Source organism: Panthera onca, chromosome B4 (assembly GCF_046562875.1).
Source record: "Panthera onca isolate mPanOnc1 chromosome B4, mPanOnc1 haplotype 2, whole genome shotgun sequence".
NCBI lineage: Eukaryota > Metazoa > Chordata > Mammalia > Carnivora > Felidae > Panthera > Panthera onca.
In genome coordinates this window covers 76,583,372-76,607,381 of record NC_138345.1, presented here as the reverse complement: position 1 = coordinate 76,607,381, position 24,010 = coordinate 76,583,372, and the positions used below count along the sequence as shown (strand labels likewise).

Below are 24,010 nucleotides of genomic sequence, written 5' to 3'. Positions count from 1 at the left end.
TATGACTTTACCCTCTCCATAGTCTCAAGAAGGAACCTGGTTTATATTTAGTTTTTCCTTCATTAAGAAAAAATTGACCCTCAGATCTTCCTGGCTACCTTCCTCTTTTTTTTTTTTTTTTCTTTTCCTTTTTTGCTCCTCTGTAACATTTTAGTGGTGAAATAGTTCCAGAGGAAAATACATTGCCTGAAACTTGGGAGTTTCCATTTTCTCTTTGCTCTCTTTGAGGGCATGCGAGCAAGAGTCATGGCTCAGGAACTCTGTTCTGGCCTTAGAAAAGTTTGAGGCACTGCTATTACTCCCAAGATAATTCTAGCATCCTCCATCAGCTGCCTGCCCCACCGCTGAGCATTAATGAGCAGTTGCAAGATTAAATTCTGTGTGCGAAGAAGAGGATGGTGGACGACAAGACAGTCTGGGAGGGGGAGAGGGATGAGATTTTAATTATAGAAATGTCACTGCAAATATTTTTTCCCCTCCAATTTGAATCTTCAAAATGCCTTCCCCCTCCCCTGCCCCTGCAAAATCAGTGACCTTCACATTTTGTGTCAGAATTACGCCAGTTGCTCTAAGTGCCTTTGAGGAAAGTCTGAGGCCTGAATCCTGCCCCAACGCTCAATTTAGAAGTGTGGCACCCCCCTTGGGGCGCCTGGGTGGCGCAGTCGGTTAAGTGTCCGACTTCAGCTCAGGTCACGATCTCGCGGTCCGTGAGTTCGAGCCCCGCGTCGGGCTCTGGTCTGATGGCTCAGAGCCTGGAGCCTGCTTCCGATGCTGTGTCTCCTTCTCTCTCTGCCCCTCCCCCCTTCATGCTCTGTCTCTCTCTGTCTCAAAAATAAACGTTAAAAAAAAAAAAATTAAAAAAAAAAAAAAAAAAGAAGTGTGGCACCCCAGCATCTCTTAGCATACCGAGAGTGCAAAATGTAAAAAGTACCACGGCCCTGACTTGGAAGAAAGCAGTGGCATGCGACCTTTCTCCCTGCATATCTAATATTTAGCAAGTACTTCATTCTAAATAAAGGACAGGGATATTTGAGTGGAGTTTCAAAACAAAATTCAAGACAGCCAGCGGCAGATATACCTGTGTCTTTCAGATGCCTCTGTGCTAAAAGGAGAGGACTGAAGATGAAAATTATTCTGGTCTTCTTTCTTTAAGTCTATATTTCTGTTAAGACAGAAAAGGGAAGGGAACCTTTGAGCCTATTTACTCAACTAACCACTGTGCAAATACTTTGCCTTGGAGAACAATTGACTAAGAATAAACCTGTCTGCTGATTGGCTCTGGCTCCCATATATTGTGTTATCACTGTAATATACTGTAGATGATTACCCAGGGGGTGTGGAAACAAGGGCCAAGGCCAATTGTAAGTTCCTTTCTATCTATAATCCACTTTTCTCTTGCATTTCCATTTCTAGGGACTCTCAGACAGACGTATTAGTACAAGTAAGGGGGAAAATATACGCACAAGGACATTCACCAAAGTACTATTTGTAATGGTGGAAAGCTGGAAATAATCCAAATGCACATAAAAGGAGTGTGGGTAAAGTAATTATATTTATAATGGAAGAGGATTGCCAGGGTTACAAGAGGCTGCTGTGTTGCTAAACCCAGGTGTTGGTAGCCTTGGTATCACATGACCTCTCAGCACTTTGTGCCTCCCACATTTTTCCTTCTCTTGGCTTCTCTGCCAGTTTCCTGGTTGTCTGCTACCTCTCTGTCTATTCCTTGTCATTGTGTCTTATGACCTCTTCATCCCCTTTTGACTGCTAAAATGTTAGTCTCCAGGACCTCTTCTCGCAGTGCACACTCTTGTAGGTGATATGGTGTGTTCCCGTGGCTTTAATACCACCCGTGGACAGACAAGTCCTAAATTTATATTGCTAGTTAGTTAATGTGGCTAACGCTGAACTCTTTATCTTCCCCATCCCCAGATTTGCTCCTCCTTCAGAATTCCCCATCCCAGTTAACAGTAATTCCATGAACTCAGCTGCCAAAACCCTGGGACTTGTTCTTGACTGCTTCTTCCCCCTTCCCTCACTACCAGTCCTGTTGATTCTACCTCTGAAATACATCTCAAGCCTACTCACTTTTCTTTCACTCCAGTGTCACCACCCTGGGCCAAGCCAGCATCACCTCTCATTAATGCCACCTCCTTTGTCGGCCCCCCTAGTCCATTCTCCACACAGCCTCTAGAGAACCCCTTTATTATTTGTTTTAAGATTATTTAAGGGGCGCCTGAGTGGCTCAGTCGGTTAAGCATCTGACTTCGGCTCAGGTCATGATCTCACAGTTCGTCAGTTTGAGCCCCGTGGCAGGCTCTGTGCTGACAGCTCAGAGCCTGGAGCCTGCTTCGGATTCTGTCTCCCTCTCTCTCTCTGCCCCACCTCTGCTTGCTCTCTGTCTCTCAAAACTGAATAAACATTAAAAATTTTTTAAAAAGTTATTTATTTTCAGAGAGAGAGAGAGAGAGAGAGAGAAACAGGGGGAGGGGTAGAGAGAGAGAATCCCGAGCAGGCTCCACTGTCAGGGCACAGCCCATTGCAGGGCTCAAACCCACAAACTGTGAGATCATGACCTGAGCTGAAACCAAGAGTTGGACACTTCACAGACTGAGCCACACAGGTGCCCCTGGAGCACTCTTTTAAAAACATGAATTGGATCAGTGACCATTCCTTGCACCTAGGATTACATTCAAAACGCTCAGCATGGCGCACAGAACCTCTGCCTTCCTGATCCGTCTCTTGCTCTCCCTCTCCCGATGTGCCCCAGGAACCCTGGAGCTTTATGTACTTACACACCTGAGGCACCTTGGGGCCTTTGTGTGGGCCATTTTTCTGTGCCTGGAATGCTTTCCTCACCTTGTTTCGCCTGGCCAACTCTTTTGGTCAAACTTCAGATCTCAGTCTAAAGGTCTTGTTCTCAGGAAGGCTTTCCTTCAGACACACAGCATACACATACCTCCACCACTGCCTTCTCAACTTGCTTCCTTTGTTAGGCTATTTCATAATTCTGTGTTCTTTTTCTTTAAAGGATTTATTGCAATATGTGTGTGTGTATTATATATGTGTATGTGTCTAATGTATATATTTTATGTATACATATTATATATATACACACATTGTATATATATATATGCATTATATATATATATTCATGTGCTTATATGTTTAATGTCTAAACTGTTAAGCTGAGAGCAGGAACTATATCTCTTTTGGTTATTTCCTCTTACTACTTTTCTCTAGTGCTTGAGTAAAAATTCAGCTGTTCTAAGATGGAGAAAGGGAGCTGCAGAATAGAATGCACAATATTATCCCATGTTTGTTATCTTTAAAAATTTGTATATTTTGGATGTTAATCCCTTATCTGATATGACTTACAAATACTTTCTTTTATTATTTCTTTATTTCACTCTGTTAATAGTTTCCTTTGATGCACAGATTTTGTTGAAGTTCAGTTTATCTACTTTTTCTTTTGTTGCCTGTGCTTTTATTACAAGAAATCATTATCAAATTCAACATCATGAATCTTGGCCCCTCATTTCTTCTAAGAGTTTTATAGTTTTAGCTCCTACCCGTAGGTCTTTAATCCATTTTGACTTAATTTTTATATATGGTATAAGGCAAGGGTCCAACTTCTTTTTTTTTTTTTTTTTTTTTTTGCATGTGGAGATCCAGTTTCCCAGCATCATTTGTTGAAAAGACTGTCCTTTCCCTAATAGATGGTGTTGGTACCCTTGTTGAAAAGCTCTTGACTTCATATGTGAGGGTTTATTTCTGGGCTATATTCCTTTTCTTCTCCCCCCTACCAAAAATTTTAATGTAGGAAGCAACATGTGAACATTACATTTAGATGGTAAAAGTCACCTTACAATTATATGACATATATGAAGTAATATACTGCTGGCTTAATGGAAAACATAACAGTTGTGACAGTCATGCTTAATACCTTGGTGAAGTAAAGAGAGAAATGGACGGGGTGGCACAGATATATGCAAAGATTTCACAGTTCAAGTATATTTAGCCCTTCTGAGAAAATGCAGATGGGAAATCTGTGGCAAATATTTCTGTAATAGGGTGACTTCCATCCATTAGTAATCATTCTGTTCATGCAATTGAAGTAACTGTAATTGTTTTTGACTGGGCTCTATTCCATTCAATTGATCTATATGTCTTTATGCTAGTATCATACTGTTTTGTTGTGTTTGTTGAATTGTGATATGTTATACATAACATATAATTTATCATTTTAACTATTTTTAAGTATACAATTCAGTGGCATTGAGAACATTCACATTATCAGGCAACCATCACCATCATCCCTTTTTATAGCTCCATAGTATTCCATTACAGGAATACATTGTAATTTATTTACCATTCCTCTGCTAATGGAAATTCAGGTTGTTTTCAGTCTTTTGTTATTACAGTTGATGTGCTGACAAATAATCTAATATGAAAGTCATTTTTGCTTGTGTGAGTATATCTATAGGACAAATTCTGAAACAGAATTGATGGATCACAACATTTGTGCTTTTGTAAAATTGACAAAATGCCACCATAGAGGTTTTATTAATTTACCCCCAGTATATCAGCTTAAAAAAAAAATCTTTCCCTACTTCATAGGTTAAAAATGTTTTAGTGTTGGGGCATCTGCGTGACTCAGTCGGTTAAGTGTCTGGCTCTTGATTTTAGCTTAGGTCACGATCTCCCAGTTCATGGGATTAAACCCCACATCAGGCTCTGCGCTGACAGCCTGGAGCCTGCTTTGGATTCTCTCTGCCTCTCCCCTCCTCACTCTTTCTCTGTCTCAAAATAAATAAATAAACATTAAAAAAAAAAAAAAGAAACAAAACAGATGAACATAAGGGAAGGGGGGGAAGAGAAGAACGGGAAGCAAACTATAAGAGACTCTCAATGATAGAGAGCAAACAGGGGGTTGCTGGAGGGACGTGGGTGGGAGTTGGGCTAGATGATGATGGGTATTGAGGGCGATGGGCACCAGGTGTTGTATGTAAGTGCTGAATCACTAAATTATACTCCCTGAAACCAAAAAAAAAAAAAAAAAAAAAAGTAAGTTGGTTTTGGTAGAGGGATGGGCCCTTCCCCATTCTGCTTTTTTCTTTTTCTCTCACCTCCTTTTCCTTCTCCAAGTGACTTGTGAATTCAGAAGTTCTACCTTAAGACAGAGAACAAGTGGCCCTTTTCTAGGGTTGGGTTGGTGCTGAGTTCTAGGCATGTAAGCCCAAGGAGAGGCATGGGGTGGGGATATTCTGGGTGATGGTGCTGCCTTCTGTGCTTGACTCAGAGGCCCTGGGGAAGCCAGGTTAAGGTTGTCCTGGGTGGCCTGGGGATTTGCTGCAGCCTAGACATCCCAGCCCATCTTCGCCTTCAAATGGAGAAAACCTAATCCCCTCTGAGAAGCCCTGGGACTTCTGTTGTTTCTCAGGGATCTTCTGATCCAAGTAAGAAAAAATGATGAAAGGGGCACCTGGGTGGCTCAGTCAGTTAAGCATCTGACTTCAGCTCAGGTCACGATCTCACACTCCGTGAGTTCAAGCCCCGCGTCGGGCTCTGTGCTGATGGCTCAGAGCCTGGAGCCTGCTTCAGATTCTGTGTTTCCCCCTCTCTCTGCCCCTCCCCTGCTCATGCTCTGTCTCTTTCTGTCTCAAAAATAAATAAAAACATTTAAAAATTAAAAAAAAAGAAAAATGATGAAAGTAATCATAAAATTAAAATAATTAAATTATACATGCTTGTTTATCAAATCTAAAATGCCATCCACTGTAGCCTTGCCACTATTTTATGCATCACTCAGAAAAAAACAAAAACACTGCCAATTAAAAGGACCAGTGCTTGCTTAGCACATAAACTTTTCTCCTCACATATCACCCTTATTCATACCTAAAACAGTAAAAACAGTTTTTCTTCAAGTGCCAAATCACATGTAATTTCTTTAAAGACATTTTCAGTGGCATTTAAAATATGTGTAATACCATCAACTACATTGAGCTAAAGTGACAATACCAAGAATTTAGATTACACTCACACATGCACAGGCAGTGTGACTAGCTCTCCATCATTTGGCAAGAACTGTAAGATTTCAGAGGCATTAGTGCCCGAGGGAAATGTGCATCCTTGTTCAATGCCATGTTACATCCTTTGGCTAATTGCAAAGTGTTTTTTATGCACGTGATCTCATTTAACCCTCACAGCAACCTTGACAGGAGATCTGTAAAGCAATTTTCTAGATAAGGAAACTGAGGTTTACAGAGGTTAAGTGATCACAGTTAATGAGACATCAAAGGGGGATTTAAACCCCAGACTTTCTCCTCTATTTAGTTATTTCCCAGCATTTGACCTGCTCGCCTTGGACCTGTTAGACCAGACCGGATGACTGTAACAGTGCAGGAAGTGAGGGCTGCTCTGATTCTCTGCTTCTTCTGCTGGAGTTGATTAAAGACACTTGCTGGCAGAAATATGTAGGCAGAAGTGGTTTTCTTAAAGGATAAAAAAGTAAAAACAGGGCACCTGGGTGGCACAATCGGTTGCGCCTCCGACTTCGGCTCAGGTCATGATCTCGCGATTCATGAGTTCGAGCCCTACACTGGGCTCGCTGCTGTCAGTGCAGAGCCCGCTTCAGATCCTCTGTCCCCCTCTCTCTCTCTGCCCCTGCCCTGCTTGTGCTCTCTCAAAAATAAATAAACATTAAAAAAAAAGTAAAAACATAAATTTAATTTGAGAACATTCTCTTTCTCCCCCCCTCCCCTTCTCTGAAGGTACCAGAAAGCCGCTGAAGAAGCAAACATGGAAAAGAGAAGAAGTGTAAGTATTGAGGAGCCCCAGGGCATGTGGAACTTCTTGATAAAGCCTGTGTGGTCCAGCCACCTGCAGCCTCTGTGGGGCTCGGGCTCCATGTCAGCTGAGCCAGGCAATGATGCCAGCTGCTCTGATTTGTGAGCCATTTACTCATGAGGACGTGGTTCAGGTGCAGGGAATCTTATTTTTCCACTGAGGTTCTCCTTTTGAACCCCTTTCTCTTCCCTGAGTTGAGTGAAAGATAGAAGGCCAAGTGCTTTGCCCGAGGTTAGTAAAATGGCTTACTAATTCTGCTCAAATTAGAATACAGGGTTTCCTAGGTTCCATCCCTTGTTCCAAATCAAACAACCAGAATTTCTGTATTTCTGCATTTAAATGGTAGCAGCTGTGCCGCTGTCGTCATCCTGGGGTTCTTTGTTTAAAGCACACGTCTTGACCCAGTCTAGTTAGCAAGTTTCTTAGCTGCAGGATCCATCAAAGGCTAAAACCTTAGAACAAGCTCTTTTGCTCTCATTCTCTACTCTCCCTGCTGGCTAGCTTCCAGCTGGGCTGGAGAATGTATTTCTTTTGAAATCTTACTTGATTTAATCTTGTGAGGAAAAAAAATCTCACTTATTTGGGTAAGAATTCTTTAATTTGGCTGGCATTACAGAAACATCCTCCTAACGGTTTTTAGTACCTAACCTATTTAAGTTAGTGCAGAACGTGCCCCTGTCAATTTGTTCTCTCGAAGGGGGTAATGTTGACCAGGTCTTTGGCGTAATTTTCCTGTAATTAAAAAATGGGTCCCTTGTGGTCCACTGTAAGCAAAAGCTACCATCATTTCACTCAACTGCTGGTTTCTTTCCTCCTCTCTCTCCGGCCTGTTATTTTTCCCCTTCCTCTTTTCTTCCTTCCTTCTTTCAGTCATTCATTTAGCAAGTATTCACGGGTCACCTACTAGGTGCCAAGCACTGTTTTAGGCACTAATACAGACTACGATTTTTCCATCATGGAGTTTACGATAGTGGGAGAGACAGACAATAAAGAAATTGTGTCAGGTGGTGGTTAATGCTAAGAAACAACACAAAGTGGGTAGGAGGGATAGAATGTAGGGTGGTCCAGGAACACCTCTGATGAGGGAACACTGGAGTAGAGATCTGAGGATACGAACCAGGGAGAAGAATGATTAGGGCAGAAGGAAGAGCACATGCAAATGCCCTGAGGCAGGAACTTTGTTGATGTGTTTGAGGAATGGGAAAAGCAAAGTCATAGCCACTATGAGGACCAGGGCTTTAACTCTGATCACATGGGGGCCTTCAGAGGGTTTGCGTGCAAAGGAGTGATGTTATCTGACTTAAATTTTAAAAAATAGGAGGAAGAAATTCTAGGAACAATGGCAGATGCATGGAGACAAATTATAAAACAATTGCCGTGATTTAGGGAAGAGATGATAATGGGCTGGACTGGAGTGGTTATATAGGTGATGAGAAATGGTCAGGATTTATACTGAAAGTAGAGAAAGAGAAAAATGGCGAATGGCAAAACTCATTTTGGCTCAAACACCTGGAAAAATAACATTAATTGAGATGAAGAAGTCTGTAGGAAAAGCAGGTTTAGAGAAGGGAAAATGGTAGAAGCTTGGTTTGGGGCATGTTAAATGTGAAATGCTTTAAGACATCCAAGTAGAGATTTTTTTTTTTTAATGTTTATTTATTTATTTTTGAAAGAGAGAGAGAGAGCACAAGCAGGGAAGGGGCAGAGAGAACAGGAAGGGGGGGGGGGGCGCGGAATCCCAAGCAGGCTCCATGTTCAGCGCAGCGCCCAATGTGGGGCTCGATCCCACAACCCTGGGATCGTGACCTGAGCCGAAATCAAGAGTCGGACCCTTAACTGACTGAGACACCCAGGTGCCCCCTATGTAGAGATGTTATATAAGAACTTGAAACTGGAAGAGATGTGAGCTGGAGATAGGATGTGTGTGTATCAAAGTATCCATGGTATTTAAAGACATGAGATGCATGTGATCACTTAGGGAGTGAAAGGAGATAGAGGGGAGGTCTGAGGACTGAGCTCAAGAGCACTTTGATGTTTCAAGTTGGGAGATAAGGAGGAACCAGCAAAGGAGACTGAGTAGGAGCAGCTGGTAAAACGACAGCAGAAACAAGAGTATGGGTGCCAGAAGCCAAGTGAAGAAAGTGCTTCTAAAAGTTTTGTTTTGTTTCTGAGAAAGAGAGCACGGGAGGGGCAGAGAGAGAGAGGGAGAGAGAGAATCCCAAGCAGGCTCTTCACTCCGCAATCCCAATGTGGGGCTCAAACTCACAACCGCGAGATCATGACCTGAGCCAGAATCAAGAGTCGGATGCTTTACCAACTGAGCCACCCAGGTGCCCCCAAGAAAGTGCTTCTAAAAGGAGAGTTATCATCAGAGTCAAACACCCAGAAAAAGCTGAGAACTGACTATTGGAGCAACATGAAGGTCATTGGTCACCTTGTGCTATTTGGGAGGCCTGACTGAAGTAGGTTCAAGACAGGGGGATGATAAAAGTTGGTACCACGAGTGTAGACAAACACTTGTGGAGCCTCTCTTAGGTGCCAGGTGCTGAAACACAAAGAGGAATAAGTTGTGGTCCTTGCCTTCAAGGGACTATTTAGAATGTGGAAAATAGAGTTTATAATCCCAGTGCAGTAAGTACCATGTTAGAGAAATACTCATGGTGCTGGGGGAGAGTTTAGGAGAAACTTTTAACCTGGACTATACCATGTCAAGGAAGGCTTCCCAGAAGTGGTGCCTGACTAAGCCCAAAGGATAAATAGGAATTAGTCAAGCAAAGGGGGCAAGGAAATGGCGGAGCAAGTGACACATGCACCGCATGGACACATGAGAATGGGCACATTTGACATTTGAAAAGATAATTGTCACATCCACCAAGATGGAGAGTTCAAGAAAAGAAACAGATTAAAGGGTGAGAGGTAAAGAGAGGAGAAAGGAGACTTCAGCCTTAGGCAAGGATAAGTGTAAGATGTCTATAGGATTTCCAGGTAGAATTCCAGGTATGGAGAGGGATCTGGCTAGAGTTATAGGGTCTGAGTCATCTCTAGGCAACTGGTGGGTAAAACCAGAAGGTAGATGACGTCATCTACAGGGAATATGTAAGTGAACAATGAGGACCTAAGACAGAACCTTGAGGGACCCCAGCATACAAGGTAGGGACAGAGGAAGGAAAACCTATAAAGAAGACTGAGGAGTGGCCAGAGAAATGGGAAGAACCCTAGAAAAAAAGGGGTATCTCACAAAAGTCATTTTTTTAAATGGGGAGGGAATTTTTTAAAAGGGGAGGGGTAGTCAGTAATGTCAAATGCTATAGAGGGATCAAGTAAAATAAAGCAGAAGTGTCCACTGCATTTGCCAGTTGAGGCAAAAGGATGTGAGTAGGTAATTAAAAAAGAAAAAATAGGGGCACCTGGCTGGCTCAGTTGGTAGAGCTACGGGACTCTTGATCTCTAGGTTGTGAGTTCAAGCCCCACACTGGGAGTAGAGTTTACTAAACAAACAAAAAAAATTTTTTTAATAAAAAAAGAAGAAACAATAAACATGAAAAAAATGCTTAGCCTCACTAATAATAATAAAAATGTAAATTAAAATAACCATGAGATAAAAATTATAATCTAAACAGTTGGCAGATTTTTTTTATTGGATAATAATTAGTATGTGAGGAAATATGAACTCTCACATACTGTTAGTATAGTTACCATACTATACTGTTCGACACCTCGCTTTAATCACTTAACATGCTTTTTGATATCTTCACATGTAAATATATATATAGTATCTAAAAAAAATAGAGTATATAAAAATAGGTGAAAAAATTTGAGAGCATATGCACCAAATCATTGGCAGTGGGTATCTTGGGTGGCAGGCATAGGGAAGTCAAATAGGAAAAATAAGAGCATACGTTCAAGGCATGTGTACATTCCTATATTGACTGTGACTTTTTTCCCCCAATGAGATTTTTATTACTTTTGTAACTGGGAAAAATTATTAATAATAAGATAATAAAATGAAAATATTAGAGACCTAATCAGTGATCTTGACTGGAGCTACTTCAGAAGTGTTTGGGCAGTAGAGTTAGTGTGAATATAGAGCGTTCAAGTAGAAATAGCAACTACAGACAGTGCTTTCAAGACCCTTAACTATAAAATGCAAGAGATAAAGGAAGACACAAAGTTGAGGGACGGTTACTTTTTTTTTAAACACACTTTTAATTTTTAAATAATTTTGGATTTACACTAGAGTTATTAAGATAGCACAGAGACATTATCAACAATAGCCAAACTATGGAAAGAGTCCGAGTGTCCATGGACTGATGAATGGATAAAGAATATGTGGTGTATACACACACACACGCACACACACACACACACACACACACACACACCGGGATATTACTCAGCCATCAAAAAGAATGAGATCTTGCCATTTGCAACGATTTGGATGGAGCTAGAGTGTATTATGCTAAGTGAAATAAGTCAGTTACAGAAAGACAAATACCATCTGATTTCCCTCATATGTGGAACTTAGGAAACAAAACAGATGAACATATGGGAAGGGGGGGAAGAGAGGGATGCAAACCATAAGAGACTCTGAAGGATAGAGAACAAACTGAGGGTTGATGGAGGGAGATTGGTGGGGGATGGGCTACATGGGTGATGGGTATTGAGGATACTTGTTATGATGAGCACTGGGTGTTATATGTAAGTGACAAATCAGTAAATTCTCCCGAAACCAGTCTTACACTATATGTTAACTAACTAGAATTTAAATAAAAATTTGGAAGAAAAAAAAGAATATTACAGAGAATTCTGATATGCCTCTACCTACCTCCCCCTAATGTTAACATCTTGCATAATTCTGAAACATTTATCAAAACTAAAAAATTTGTATTGAGGAGGGCACCTTTTGGGATGAGCACTGGGTGTTGTATGGAAACCAATTTGACAATAAATTTCATATATTAAAAAAAAAAACCTAAAAAATTCACTGATACAATGCTATTAACTAAACTATAGAATTTATTCAAATCTCACCAGTTTTTCCCACTAATGACAGAGGGGTTGCTTTTTTTTTTTTTTTTTTTTTTTAATGTGTGTTTAGTTTTGAGAGAGAGACAGAGCTCGAGCAGGGGAGGGGCAGAGAAAGAGGGAGAGATGCAGAATCCGAAGCAGGATCCAAGCTTTGAGCCATCAGCACAGAGCCCGATGTGGGGCTCGAACACACAAACCATGAGATCTTGACCTGAGCCTAAGTCGGAGAAATATCCATATAAATTAGTAGAAGTGACTGATCAGATGAAAGAATACTTGTATTCTACCATGGAAAGCAACTTAGAGAAACATTCGGGAGCGAGAGGGTACATTTATTCCTTTAGCAAATAGTGGGATCAGGTTATATGATAGCCTAGATTCCCAGAAGTTTACTTCTCCTTTTCTCTTCCTCTTCCACATACATCTAGGAAACAGAAATAAAGACCATTAATACTGCCATCAGTTATATTTTCAGGTTCCTTTCAAGCATGCAATATAGCACTTCTTGAAATCTATGCTTTGGTCACTCATCTCCATAATGCCTAGCTACCACTTTTCTGAGAGTCTCTCAGCCTAGGAATTTCTTCCCTTCCTTGGAGGCTATACATTCAGGTAGTCCATATTTCCAACTCCACTGTTGTCTCCTACCAAACATCCTCCTGCTTTTAAGATGAAGATACCCCTGCTAAGATTTCAACACTAAAGCTCATTTGACCCAGCCTCTTTATTTTATGGGTGGAATAACTGAGACAGAGAGGAAAGGACTTATCCAAGGCCATACATCTCAGAATGACAGTGCTGGGACACATCCCAAAGTCAAATGTTCCTGCAGAAAAGACATTGTGTTGCATTTCCAGGTTGTGCCTAATCTGGATTCAGGCAGCCAGTTCTGATCCAGAGGCAAATCTGCCAAGATTCTCAGCCTTGCAGGGTAGAGTGAACAGCGTTCTGGATGTCACTTTGAGAGAGGAAGCTACAGTAATGTAGCAACTAACAAGGTCCTTGAAACCTTGCAGTCTCCATGACTTCCCACTGCCTACTCTAGGAAAATACTTGGGACAGAGTTAAACCCTTGATACAAAGGACATCAACTAGAATTTTACCTTATTTTGTGCCCCACACCCCTACTCTGGTGTAGTGGAGACTGTGAAGACAAAGAACAAGAAGAGACTGTAACCCAAGTTCAGGATTTGGGAGATGACTGGCTACTTACTGTGCTTGATCATCATGAGGTATGGCTGGAGGAGTATGGAGGGCCACCCACATAATATTAATTGTCACCACTAGATTGGGTGCCTGTTTATGTCACATACTGCACTACATGCTTTAATGTAGTCACATCTGTTCTCCATACTAGCCCAGGATTGTGGGTTGCAGAAATTAAACTTGCCCAAGGTCACTTGGCTGGGTGGGGCTGGATTATACTAGTAACAGCTGTTGTTGTAGAAAATACAGATAAAGAGAAGAAAATAGAAGTGGCCCTTTATGCCTTATCCGGTGATAGCCCAGGCCATCGTGCTGTCCAAACTGCTTTTAGCAATTGCTTTTGTTCTACACCTTCTTGCTGCCTTACCTTCCCCAGAAAGCCTGTAACCACTGCTGCTTCCCCATTTTTTGCTCTCCTCACATCCTAAAGACCTGGACACCTGGCGTTGCCTGGGTATGTTGCCAAGAGTGATTTAAGGGTATGGGGCCTTTAACGCTGTCGGACCATGCAGCCCTTTTTGTCCCCACTTCAACACTTTTGGAGCTGTTTCCTTTAAGGACTCTAAATTAGGGGCGCTTTGGGTGGCTCAGTCGGTTGAGCATCCAGCTCTTGATATCAGCTCAGGTCATGATCCCAGGGTCGTGGGATCCAGCCCTGTGTTGGGGCTCTGTGCTGAGTGTGGAGCCTGCTTGAGATTGTTCTCTCTCTCCCTCTCTCTTTGCCCCCCTTCCCCACTTGAGCTCTCTCTCTCTCTCTCTCTCTCTCTCTCTCTCACACACACACAAAAACAGAAAACAAAAGAACTCCTTTTAATAAAAGAGCACATTTACTCCTAGCTAGAATGTCCCCTAAGGGATGGGTCCTCCACCCATACCCGTTTGGGGACACTGCCGTTACTCCATCCCACAGATCCCTCCCTCCCTGGTCATCACAAGTAAAGTAGAAATGGTCATTTTCAAGCTGCTTACATTAACATCAAAAAAGTTTTAATATTCTGTAGCAGATTTTTGTGATAGGACGATGATGTATAGTTTTATTTTTTTATCCATTTTTATTAAATAACAAATACACATTTATTGTAAAAAGAAAGAAAAAAAAATACAAACGCCCACAATCCACAATCCAAAGGTAACTTATTAACATCCCCCTGTCTTTTCTTCCAGCTACGTTTCTGCTTATATTTATAAATACACATGTGCATTATAAAGTGGGATTATGCTGTCTTATAATTTGCTTTTTTCCGCTCAAAAGCATCTTACGAGCATCTTTCCATGTCAGTAAATACACTCTGATCACATGGTTACTGAGAAAAGTAGTGTCCAGTTCCCAAGACAAAATGCCACTTAGATTCTCAGGGCTCCTATTTAGTCAGGGCGAGGGCAGGGCAGGTGAAGTTGGAGACCAGGATGACTCATCCATTGTGTGGCAGGAGGTAGCATTGAGCAAAGCATGTTGCCAGAGTTAAGGCAGCACCGGTGTCCAGAGCAGTTTTTTAATTCTTTTCCAACAAGAAAATTTTTTTGTGCTTCTTGTATCTCTGATCCGTTCATGCTTCCACCAGTGAATCATCTTGTCAGTAAAGATTTAAACACTAAAATCAGGCAGTTGTTCTTCTGTAAGTTTTTTTGTTGTTTTTTTTTTTTCCAAATCTTGGTGCTACTTGATGAAGTGAATTCAGAAGAATAATAGGGTGAGAGACTTAATTCCCAATATAGCTGCTAATCCTGTTTAATTCCCCCGAAGTCTTTCAGTCCTAGGTGGTTTGTCCTTTCTTTGTAGAAAGACGGGTGAGTCACAGACCACAGGAACGGAGAGAGCGCGAAGGTATTGGAGTTCGTGGTTTGTTGGGAACTGGGGCTGTTCGCTTTATTTATAGGAAAGCTTTCAGAGTCTGGGACATTGAATTTCACTTCATCAAGCACATTTCCTCGGTTCTTGAAGAACAACAGTGGCAGTTTCCAGGTTGTTTGCAATCTGTCTTATGTATAAATTCGTTCCGTTTCGACCCAGGTGAAAGTGGCACTCCCTGAGATGTGAAAACGTGTGTCCTTCAATCAAGAAAGTGGGTGGTGGTGTTTTCATATGAAGCTTGGATGTTTTTCTACCAAAGAATGTGTGAAGTAGTAAATTTCCTGATAACTGAGAATTTACACATGGACAGACATGTAGAGAAGAGCAGGGGAAAAGAGAGGATTAGGTTCTTATGTAAAAATAGAATTTGATTGTTCATATGCCCGTAGATTATGTCAGATATGATGAAATGTAATTTATGCAAATACATGTAAAAGTCTGGTGAGTTCTTTCGGTTTCTTTCAATAGTTTCAATCCTTGATGATTATTGGTATTGGGTGGTTTCAGCTACACTGCCTCTTTGTTTTATTTAAAAGAAGAAAAAAGATTCACCATGTAATTTTGTGGTATGTAATGAGGAACTTGTATTAATGCAGATTTGTGGTATTTAAAGTACCTAGTATTTTGCTTTTTCTTTCTTGTTTTTCTTATTAATCTCTGGATAAAAATCCCTCGTCTCATTAGATCTGGGCTCTCCTTTCTTCTCATTTTGTCCTTATAAGGCTATCCTGTTTTATCACTTCCTGCTTCAGCTCCTGACTTTTTCTCTCTTCCCCTCTCCCTCTCCCGGGGTGGATGCTTTCTCCATGTGGCAGGACTGTAACTGTTCCCAGCTGTCCGAAACGCCAGTGGACCAGGAGCAGCTTAGACTTTTAACTTTCATTTTACAAAGAACAACATGTTTGAATGTTTCAACAGGCAAGTTATAACTGGCACTTACTTCTTGTTCTTCTAGAACACTGAAAATCTCCCCCAGCACGTTAGAAGGGGGATCCTGACTGTGTTAAAGAAGAAGTGGGAGAACCCAGCCCTGGGAACGGAGTCTCACACGGACTCCCTGCAAAACGGCAGCGCTGAGGTCAGACACGGAGGCAACCGTCCTCCCGGTGAAGTGGCAAGAAGGTCTGCCTCTGGGGCGGAAGCTGACCAAGAAGAACCCGTCCATCCCAGACCTAGACTAGGATCGCCTTCTGAAGCCCTCAATCGGTATCCGTATCCCCGCACCCAGGGCAGTGAGCATCTTAAAGACCACTCGAAAGAAAGTAAAAAAATGGAAAATTGTCTAGGAGAATCCAGGCATGAAGTAGGAAAACCCGAAATCAGTGAAAACACAGAAGCTGCAAACAAAATAGAGAAATATAATGTTCCGCTGAACAGGCTTAAGATGATGTTTGAGAAAGGTGAACCAACTCAAACCAAGGTAAGGACTGGGCCGGTTTCAAACTTGAGAAAGGCAATTCAAGTAATTAACGCTATTTTTCTGAACTAGACAGTTTGAGTAGTGGCCAGCATGTCTTTCGATTCAATGTTAAATGAATTAATTAAAAGTCTTGAATTATGTACAAAGATGCTAAGATTTGCGGATCTCTGACCCAGTTTCACGTGAAATCAGACACACACAGGGATTCAGTTTAATATCTAGAAATGAAGAGAGTTTGAGGCTGATTGGATTTTGTTTTTGTACGCTTGCCCTTTTAATTTGTCTTCCTGTGCCTTTTGTCATTTGTAGCTTGGGGGGGGGGTTGGGGGGGTGGAATTTCTGCTGAATCTCTCTCCCCTTAGACACAGCTGCAGGCTGAGTGTTAAGGCCAGAGTTTAACATGAAGACTAAGGCTTAGTTGTCTCTTTGCTAGTGGACTCCTTCTCCTCTGAACTTCCTCATCTGTGCCTTCCAACAAATGTTTTCTATCAGCTAAAATCCTCTCCCAGGAAAAATCAATGAGGGTAGCCAGACTAGCTGTAGCCTTCAGGAGTTTTGACTTGCAAATGCACAGGGTTGCATTTTCCTAGGACTGCTAATGAAATTTGATCCTTCGTGTGGATTGCAGACCGGGTACCCAGAGGGAATTACTTAACTAGAAAATGAGTTACATATGCTGGTGACTTATAACACAATCCAGGGGCGGCAGAGCTGGTAAAATTTTCCAGTTTTCTCATACTTTCCTGCATATCTGGCTTTGTACATGGGGATGGTTTGTTACAACAGTCATTATAATAAAATAAACAGATTTGATAGGAAGCAAAGCCATCATTTTCTCTACATTCCATCTAGATGGGAAAGCTGAAATTTTTTAAGCTAAATATTTGGCCTAAATCCCTACATGTGTGAAGTAATGGTATAAGGCCTTCTTTCTGAGACAAAAATTCGAGAACCCGTCCAATAATCTTCAGTTATGTTTGACGTGACTTAGTTTATCTCTTCCCATAACTTGCAGTGCCTGTAGCTTTCCTGACTAGAACAGTTCTTGGATGTTTAAGGGATCATCTATTTAAAGGATGTAGTAAGAATTTTTAAAGGTTTGCAAACCTAGAACCCTTTCCTCTGCATGAGTTTTAGCTCTATTTTAACACTGGAACCAGTTGGCAAGAGATGTAACCACAAAGCAGTTTTATGACTTTTCTTAAACTCTCATCCCTCTGTTTTTAGTCCTCTAGGGCCTGCCAACTCCCTCTTTCTCCTTTATGGTCTTAATAAAAAAAAAAATTAAATTTAAATGGGAAGAAGAATTTTAAGTGGAAGGGAAAAAAATGTCAGAAATCCTAAACAGAGAGGAAGGGGTTCTGTTGTGACTCAAAGCACCATTGTAAGTCTCCTCCTCAGAGACCCTGTTAGGGGCAGGACGGCTGATGTCATGCTAGCACACACAATGTCGATTCAGTGCAAAAGCCTGGTGCATGTCGAAACTGGCCTAAGGTAGGAAATGACTGAGATTGCAGCAAACAAAAATGCTGATTATGTGGTAGGATCTGGTGAGAGACTTTTTTCTCATACATGTCTGGCGAGAGATGTGTCAGAACAAGCCTATCATTTTGTGGCTGGTCAGAAGTGAAGAAAGACTCCTCATATAAAGAAAGATCCATCTAAATCTCTAATGGCACTGGACAGCCTAACTGTTAATGGTATAGGAAAAGGGGGGGCGGTGAGTGTCTAAGTTGACCTGGACTTTTTAGATGGCTTTTAAAACTTCCTGACTAAACAGTCATTTGTCACTTAATGGAGTGCTTAGTCAAACAGACCTGCCCTCGGTTTTATAGCGGTTTCTAAGCATCATTGTGTTTCATTTACTTTGAAAAGTTTTATCTAATATTTCAAAAAAAATGCTAAAGTTTTGTCTACTTTAGCTTGAGGAATAACTAATTAGTTCGAAACTGGATTATGGTTGTTGTTAACATGATTTCAGCTTTAACATGGATAAGGCTTTAATCAGGAAGTTACATAATTGGATCTTTGGAAGGAAGCTCTCACAAATATGGTAGGGACACTAGAAATCTTTTTCGGAGCAAGAGCCTGCAAGAAAGAATGTATACTTCAGAGCTAACAAATGACTACCTCAGTGAGACAAATGAATATAGTAGGGACAAATTGGTTCCATAATTAAATTTTAGAGAACTGGACTGAATCTCAACTAACTAGCTGGTCAGGGGCAGGGAGCACATAGACAATGAAATACATGATCTGTCTAATGTGTTGTCCTAAATCTTTTTATCAGTTATTTACAGGAGACAAAATTAATTGGCTTGACTTCCACTTTTCTTAGTTCCTCTTGTTCCCTTTTGCCCGAGATAGTTTCTGTTCTTGTCCACTTTTCTTCCTGATCTCTCTGCCCTCCTGGTTTTTTCTCTCTCCTTGTGAAAAAATCTCCTCTCTTTCCATGACTCTAAGACGTGAACCCCCAAACTAGGTTCTAATCCTCGGTTCTTAACCCAAGTTCAGCCTCATATTTCTGGTTGCCTGCCAGATCAAACATCTTTCTTTGAATATCCCTTAGGCACTCAAGTTCAAGAAGGCTACAAAAGAATCTATTGTCTTTCTAACTAAAAACCTGCTTTACCCAGGTGTCCCTTAATACATCACCATGTACCAAATCTCTTCGTCTGTGAAAGTTGGGATCAGTTCTTCCTTCTCCGTGTTTCTTCTTCCCAGTCGGTCACTTACTAAGCCGTCTAAATAAGCCTACCCTCTAGGTGCTTCTCAAGTATGTGCCATTCTGTCTGGTCCCATAGCATTGCCACCACCTCCCCTGTCAGCTTCTCTTTTCCTTTCTCCCATCCATCCTGTACACCGTTGCTATTTATTTTTCTAAATAGAGTTGTAAATTAGTGTACCCCCTTCATTTGATATCTCAGGATTAATCTTTATTTAATATTTGGGTCCTCCACAATCTGAGTTCAACCTGCCTTTCAGTCTCTAGCCAATCTTATACTTAAACTCTGTATTAACTCCTCACTCTCTAAATTATTCATGCCTATCCCCTGCATTACTGCCTTCTGAAATCTTACTCCTCAAGGTCTATCAAGACTGTGAGGTCTTACCTCCATTTCTGTCAGATAAGTTAAGCAACCCTTCTCATTCTCCTATAGAATTTTCTTTTCACTTCTGTTTGGGCACTTATATCATGCTTCCCCTTAATAGTTGTGTATAAATTTGTATACTCCCAAAGTCTATAATTTCTTCCAAAGTAATGATGTTTTTCTTCCCCAGCGGTTAGCACAGTGACTTAGCTCTTAGTGTTTATTTAGTTAAAGGAAGAAACGAAGCTTAGAATTCAAATAGCTTATAAATAATAAGAATTGATTAAAGGCTTTTCTTCACTTACTCTCTACCTTTGGTGAATAGATACATTATCCAGGTCAGATGTTTTAGTTGAACGTGATGGTTCTAATTCCTATGAACAAATGAGCAGTGGATGGATTAATATAACCTACCATCATTACTAGGAAAAAGAAACTCCCCAGTGACATATACTGAAGTGGTTTAACATTTCTATCCTCATGTATATGTTGATCTGGATTTTTGGTAGCTGAGGTAACTATTCTGTACATCTTTTTATGAAAAAGATAGCTGATTAACTAACTAGTCCTAACCAACATTCAGTTGTCATCGGGTTGACATTTGAATCCATAACCTTTAGAAACCAGGATGTGGTTATTCAAAAAATTAAGTGCCCCTTCTTTCATGCCCAGGAATGACCAACTACTGTAATGAGCATGTGACAGGCTCATTAAGTCTCACTTCTTTCTGTTTGGTTTGTAACATATTTGGTTCACACAAATCCTTGGCTAGGAGAGTAAAGACCAAATATTTGGATAATATATTTCTACCTTCACAACCTATTTAAATTATTGTCTTTGGCTTGGGTCGATGGAACCAGTTAGGTGTAATACAAGAAAATAAGACTAGGCTATGGATATTCGTTGATTGTTTTACAAAGATGCAGACTACTGCTTCTTCCATGTAGTGTTTCCATTTTCTAGGAGAGGAGTTAGATAAAGAAAAAGGAGAGAATACCTCCTCACCAAACGTCATTGTTTCCTAAAACACATAAACTCACTCATTTGCTCATTCTTTAAGACTAAACAAGGATGGGAAATAGTAATGAGAAAAATGATAAGTTTATCCACAAATGAAAAGAATTAAAACTATTTAGAAATTTTGTTTCTTTCTCCTTTTATCCCTGTTTCTTCATGGTATATTTTTTTATTTAAAAAAAATTTTAACGTTTATTTATTATTGAGAGACAGAGAGAGACAGAGCACAAGTGGAAGAGGGGCAGAGAGAGAGGGAGACACAGAATCTGAAGCAGGCTCCAGGATCTGAGCTGTCAGCACAGAGCCTGACGCAGGGCTCGAACTCCCAAACTGGGAGATCAGGACCTGAGCCAAAGTCAGATGCTCAACCAACTAAGCCACCCAGGCGCCCCTATTCATGATACATTTTAATGCTTCCACTTAGTCGTATTTTAATTGTGTTGACTTGTCTTATATGACAAAGGCAAAACAGTACATTCAGCTAAAATAGAAGAATCTAAAATAAAAATGGAAGTTTCCCTTGTCCCAGCCAGCCCCCTTTTCATTGTTCACTACTTCTCTCCCTTTCTACTCCTACGCCCTTAAATTTCCCTTAGAATTTCTGTTCCTCTTTTTACCGGGATGACTGTATGAATGGCTGGCACCAAAACACCAACAAAAGCTGCACTTGTTAACAGGAGAGTAAAACCATCCTTCTTCAAACAGCCTAATATTTTTGTGGTTTTTCTTCTTGTAATTTCCTGGAAGCGACATTGGTATCTTGTTCACCTTTATGTATCTCTGGTACATAACAGTATATATGTGTTGGTGTAGTGTGGAGCAAGCCCTTGAGCAAGTAAGGTCACCAAGCTCAAGTTCATTAGATGTTTTATCCATAGCCAACCAATCTATAATCTACCTCAAAGAAACAATTTATGTTTGCCTTCTTGAAGAATGGGTAGGTGTCCATAGGGAATCTACAGTGTTATAAAATTATCCATGACATTTAATTTTCTCCTTTCTTGGGTAACAACTGCATGTGTTCTTTTATCCACTTAATGTTATCTTAATAACATTTTTCTTCTGCTTTCTTAATGTCTTTTCTTTTTTTAATGTTTACTTATTTTTGAGAGAGAGATCGAGTTGAGTGGGGGAGGGACAGAGAGAGAAGGAGACACAGAATCTGAAGCAGGCTCCAGGCTCTGAGCTGTCAGCACAGAGCCTGATGCGGGGCTCAAACCCATGAACCATGAGATCATGACGTGAGCCGAAGTTGAGCACTTAACTGACTGAGCCACCCAGGTGCCCCTTCTGCTTTCTTAATGTCTTCAGTAAGTCATTTGAAATTATGTTCCAAGAAGAGGAAAAGAGATTTGAATAACTGTCAACACACTGTAGGGTCTAATGTAGTCGTCCAAATGTTGGGGAGTATATCCTTAATTTGCTTATCAGCAAATCATAAATCTTAAATTGACCTGACATTAAACCTCCAATAGATACATTGCTAGAGCTTTCAATATGGATACGGTAACTGGTTTTGTTAAATAAACACAAGAATTATCTTTGGTTTTCTATCAGTGCCATCTTTCTCATATTAAAAGTAATTTTTTGCCCATTTATTGTAGTCACCTATGCTTTATAGCTTCTTTTATAATTTCAAAATGTAAGTACACTGTAAATACAAGTGTTATTTTAACTGACCTCTCTTTATAGTGGATTATTTCTCATAAAGACCTCACACCAATGTAAATTAAGTTTTATTTACCCTTAATTAGTAACTCATTAATTCTTTCATCTTTTGTGGTAAGGTAAATAATGGATCCAGGTGTAAAGACGCCGGTCAAGGAATTCTGATATTTTTCACTATGGCTGTCCTTGATGTACCAACTAGAGACCAGTCATCTCTTTTCTGTTTACTTTCAGGCCAACTAATTACTTACTGGTTTCTAGCTGGTTTCATTATAATAAAACATGTTGAGAAGTTAAAAACATGTTGAAAAGTAATGTCAGAGGAATGGAACATTCTATTTGCAAGGTTGGCTGCATTAGAATTTGAAGTAGCCAGAAAGACTTCATTTACCCCCAAATATGATATCATACCTTTCTGGTATCAGACTCACTCCTGCATTAGACAGTATAGGTGTGTATACCCGGATGAATATATTAGTCATTTCCTCTAGCCTTTTAACTCACTGATGAGTTACAGTGAATGAAGAGTCCCTATCAAAATCTTTGACATAGGGACGCCTGGCTGGTCAGAGGAGTGTGTGACTCTGGATCTCAGGGTTGTGGGTTCAAGCCCCATGGTGGGTGTCAAGATTACTTAAATAAGCAAAACTTAAAAACAAAAATAAAAATTTTTAAGAAATGTTTGACATAAATCCTAGAGCCATAAGGGACTGTAAAGTTATTTAATCCAGCTCACTGCTGTCAGTTAGGATGTTAAAATCCCTAATTTACAGATGGAAACAGTTAAGGTCAGAGAAGTTTACTGATACACCCAATGTCATTTGGCTAATTAATATCGGAATAAGGACTGAAATTGTTTAGTAACATCTCTACCATGTAACAGTATCTTCATTGATATTGTAGTAACTGTTTATTAGATAAAAACAACTGGCCATGGCCTTACTTATCTGAAATCTAAGGAAGCCAGGGAAAAAAAAATTTTTTTTTTTAATTTTTTTTTTTTTCAACGTTTTTTATTTATTTTTGGGACAGAGAGAGACAGAGCATGAACGGGGGAGGGGCAGAGAGAGAGGGAGACACAGAATCGGAAACAGGCTCCAGGCTCGGAGCCATCAACCCAGAGCCCGACGCGGGGCTCGAACCCACGGACCGCGAGATCGTGACCTGGCTGAAGTCGGACGCTTAACCGACTGCGCCACCCAGGCGCCCCAGCCAGGGAAAAATTTAAATATATCAACAGTTGTATCCTCAAAGACTTTAGCTATCTTCCCTCTTCCCACGCTTTATAGTCTCATAACTGAATTTAAAATTTTTTAAGTTTATTTATTTATTTTTAGAGAGACAGCATGAGCAGGGGAGGGGCAGAGAGAGAGGGAGAAAGAGAATCCCAAGCAGGCTCCACACTGTCAGTGTGGATCCCAATGCAGGGCTTGAACTCACGAACCCAAGAGATCATGACCTGAGCCGAAACCAATAGTTAGACACTTAACTGACTCAGCCACTCAGGCACCCCTTGTAACTGAATTAGAAGCCTCAGGGCAATGAAGACAAGAAACATGCTGGAATGCAAGAGATTTCAGGGTGCTTGGGTGGCTCAGTGGTTTGAGCATCAGACTCTTGATTTTGGCTCAGGTCATGATCTCATGGGTTTGTCAGTTCAAGCCCTACATCTGGCTCTGCACTGACAGTGTGGAGCCTTCTTGGGATTCTGTTTCTCTCTGTCTCTCTCTCTCTGCTCTCTCTCTCTCTCCCTCTCTCTCTCTCTCTTTCTCTATCTCTCTCTCTCTCTCTCTCTCTCTCTCTCTCTCTCTCTCACACACACACACACACACACCCACACCACACAGTAAACAGAAGAAGAAAAAGCCAAGTAAACCAGGA

At 40.8% G+C, this 24,010-nt stretch overlaps 1 protein-coding gene across 4 annotated transcripts in view; it reads left to right on the top strand.

Annotated features, from left to right (window-relative positions):
* Positions 1-24,010, top strand: part of LIMA1 (LIM domain and actin binding 1) — an 85,043-nt gene that overhangs the window by 33,845 nt on the left and 27,188 nt on the right. For all 4 annotated transcript variants that reach the window (XM_060657660.3, XM_060657661.3, XM_060657658.3 and 1 more), the window contains exons 3-4: positions 6,771-6,816; positions 15,888-16,352. In XM_060657660.3, the coding sequence (XP_060513643.1) occupies positions 6,771-6,816; positions 15,888-16,352 (511 nt within the window). The remainder of the gene's footprint in view (positions 1-6,770; positions 6,817-15,887; positions 16,353-24,010) is intronic.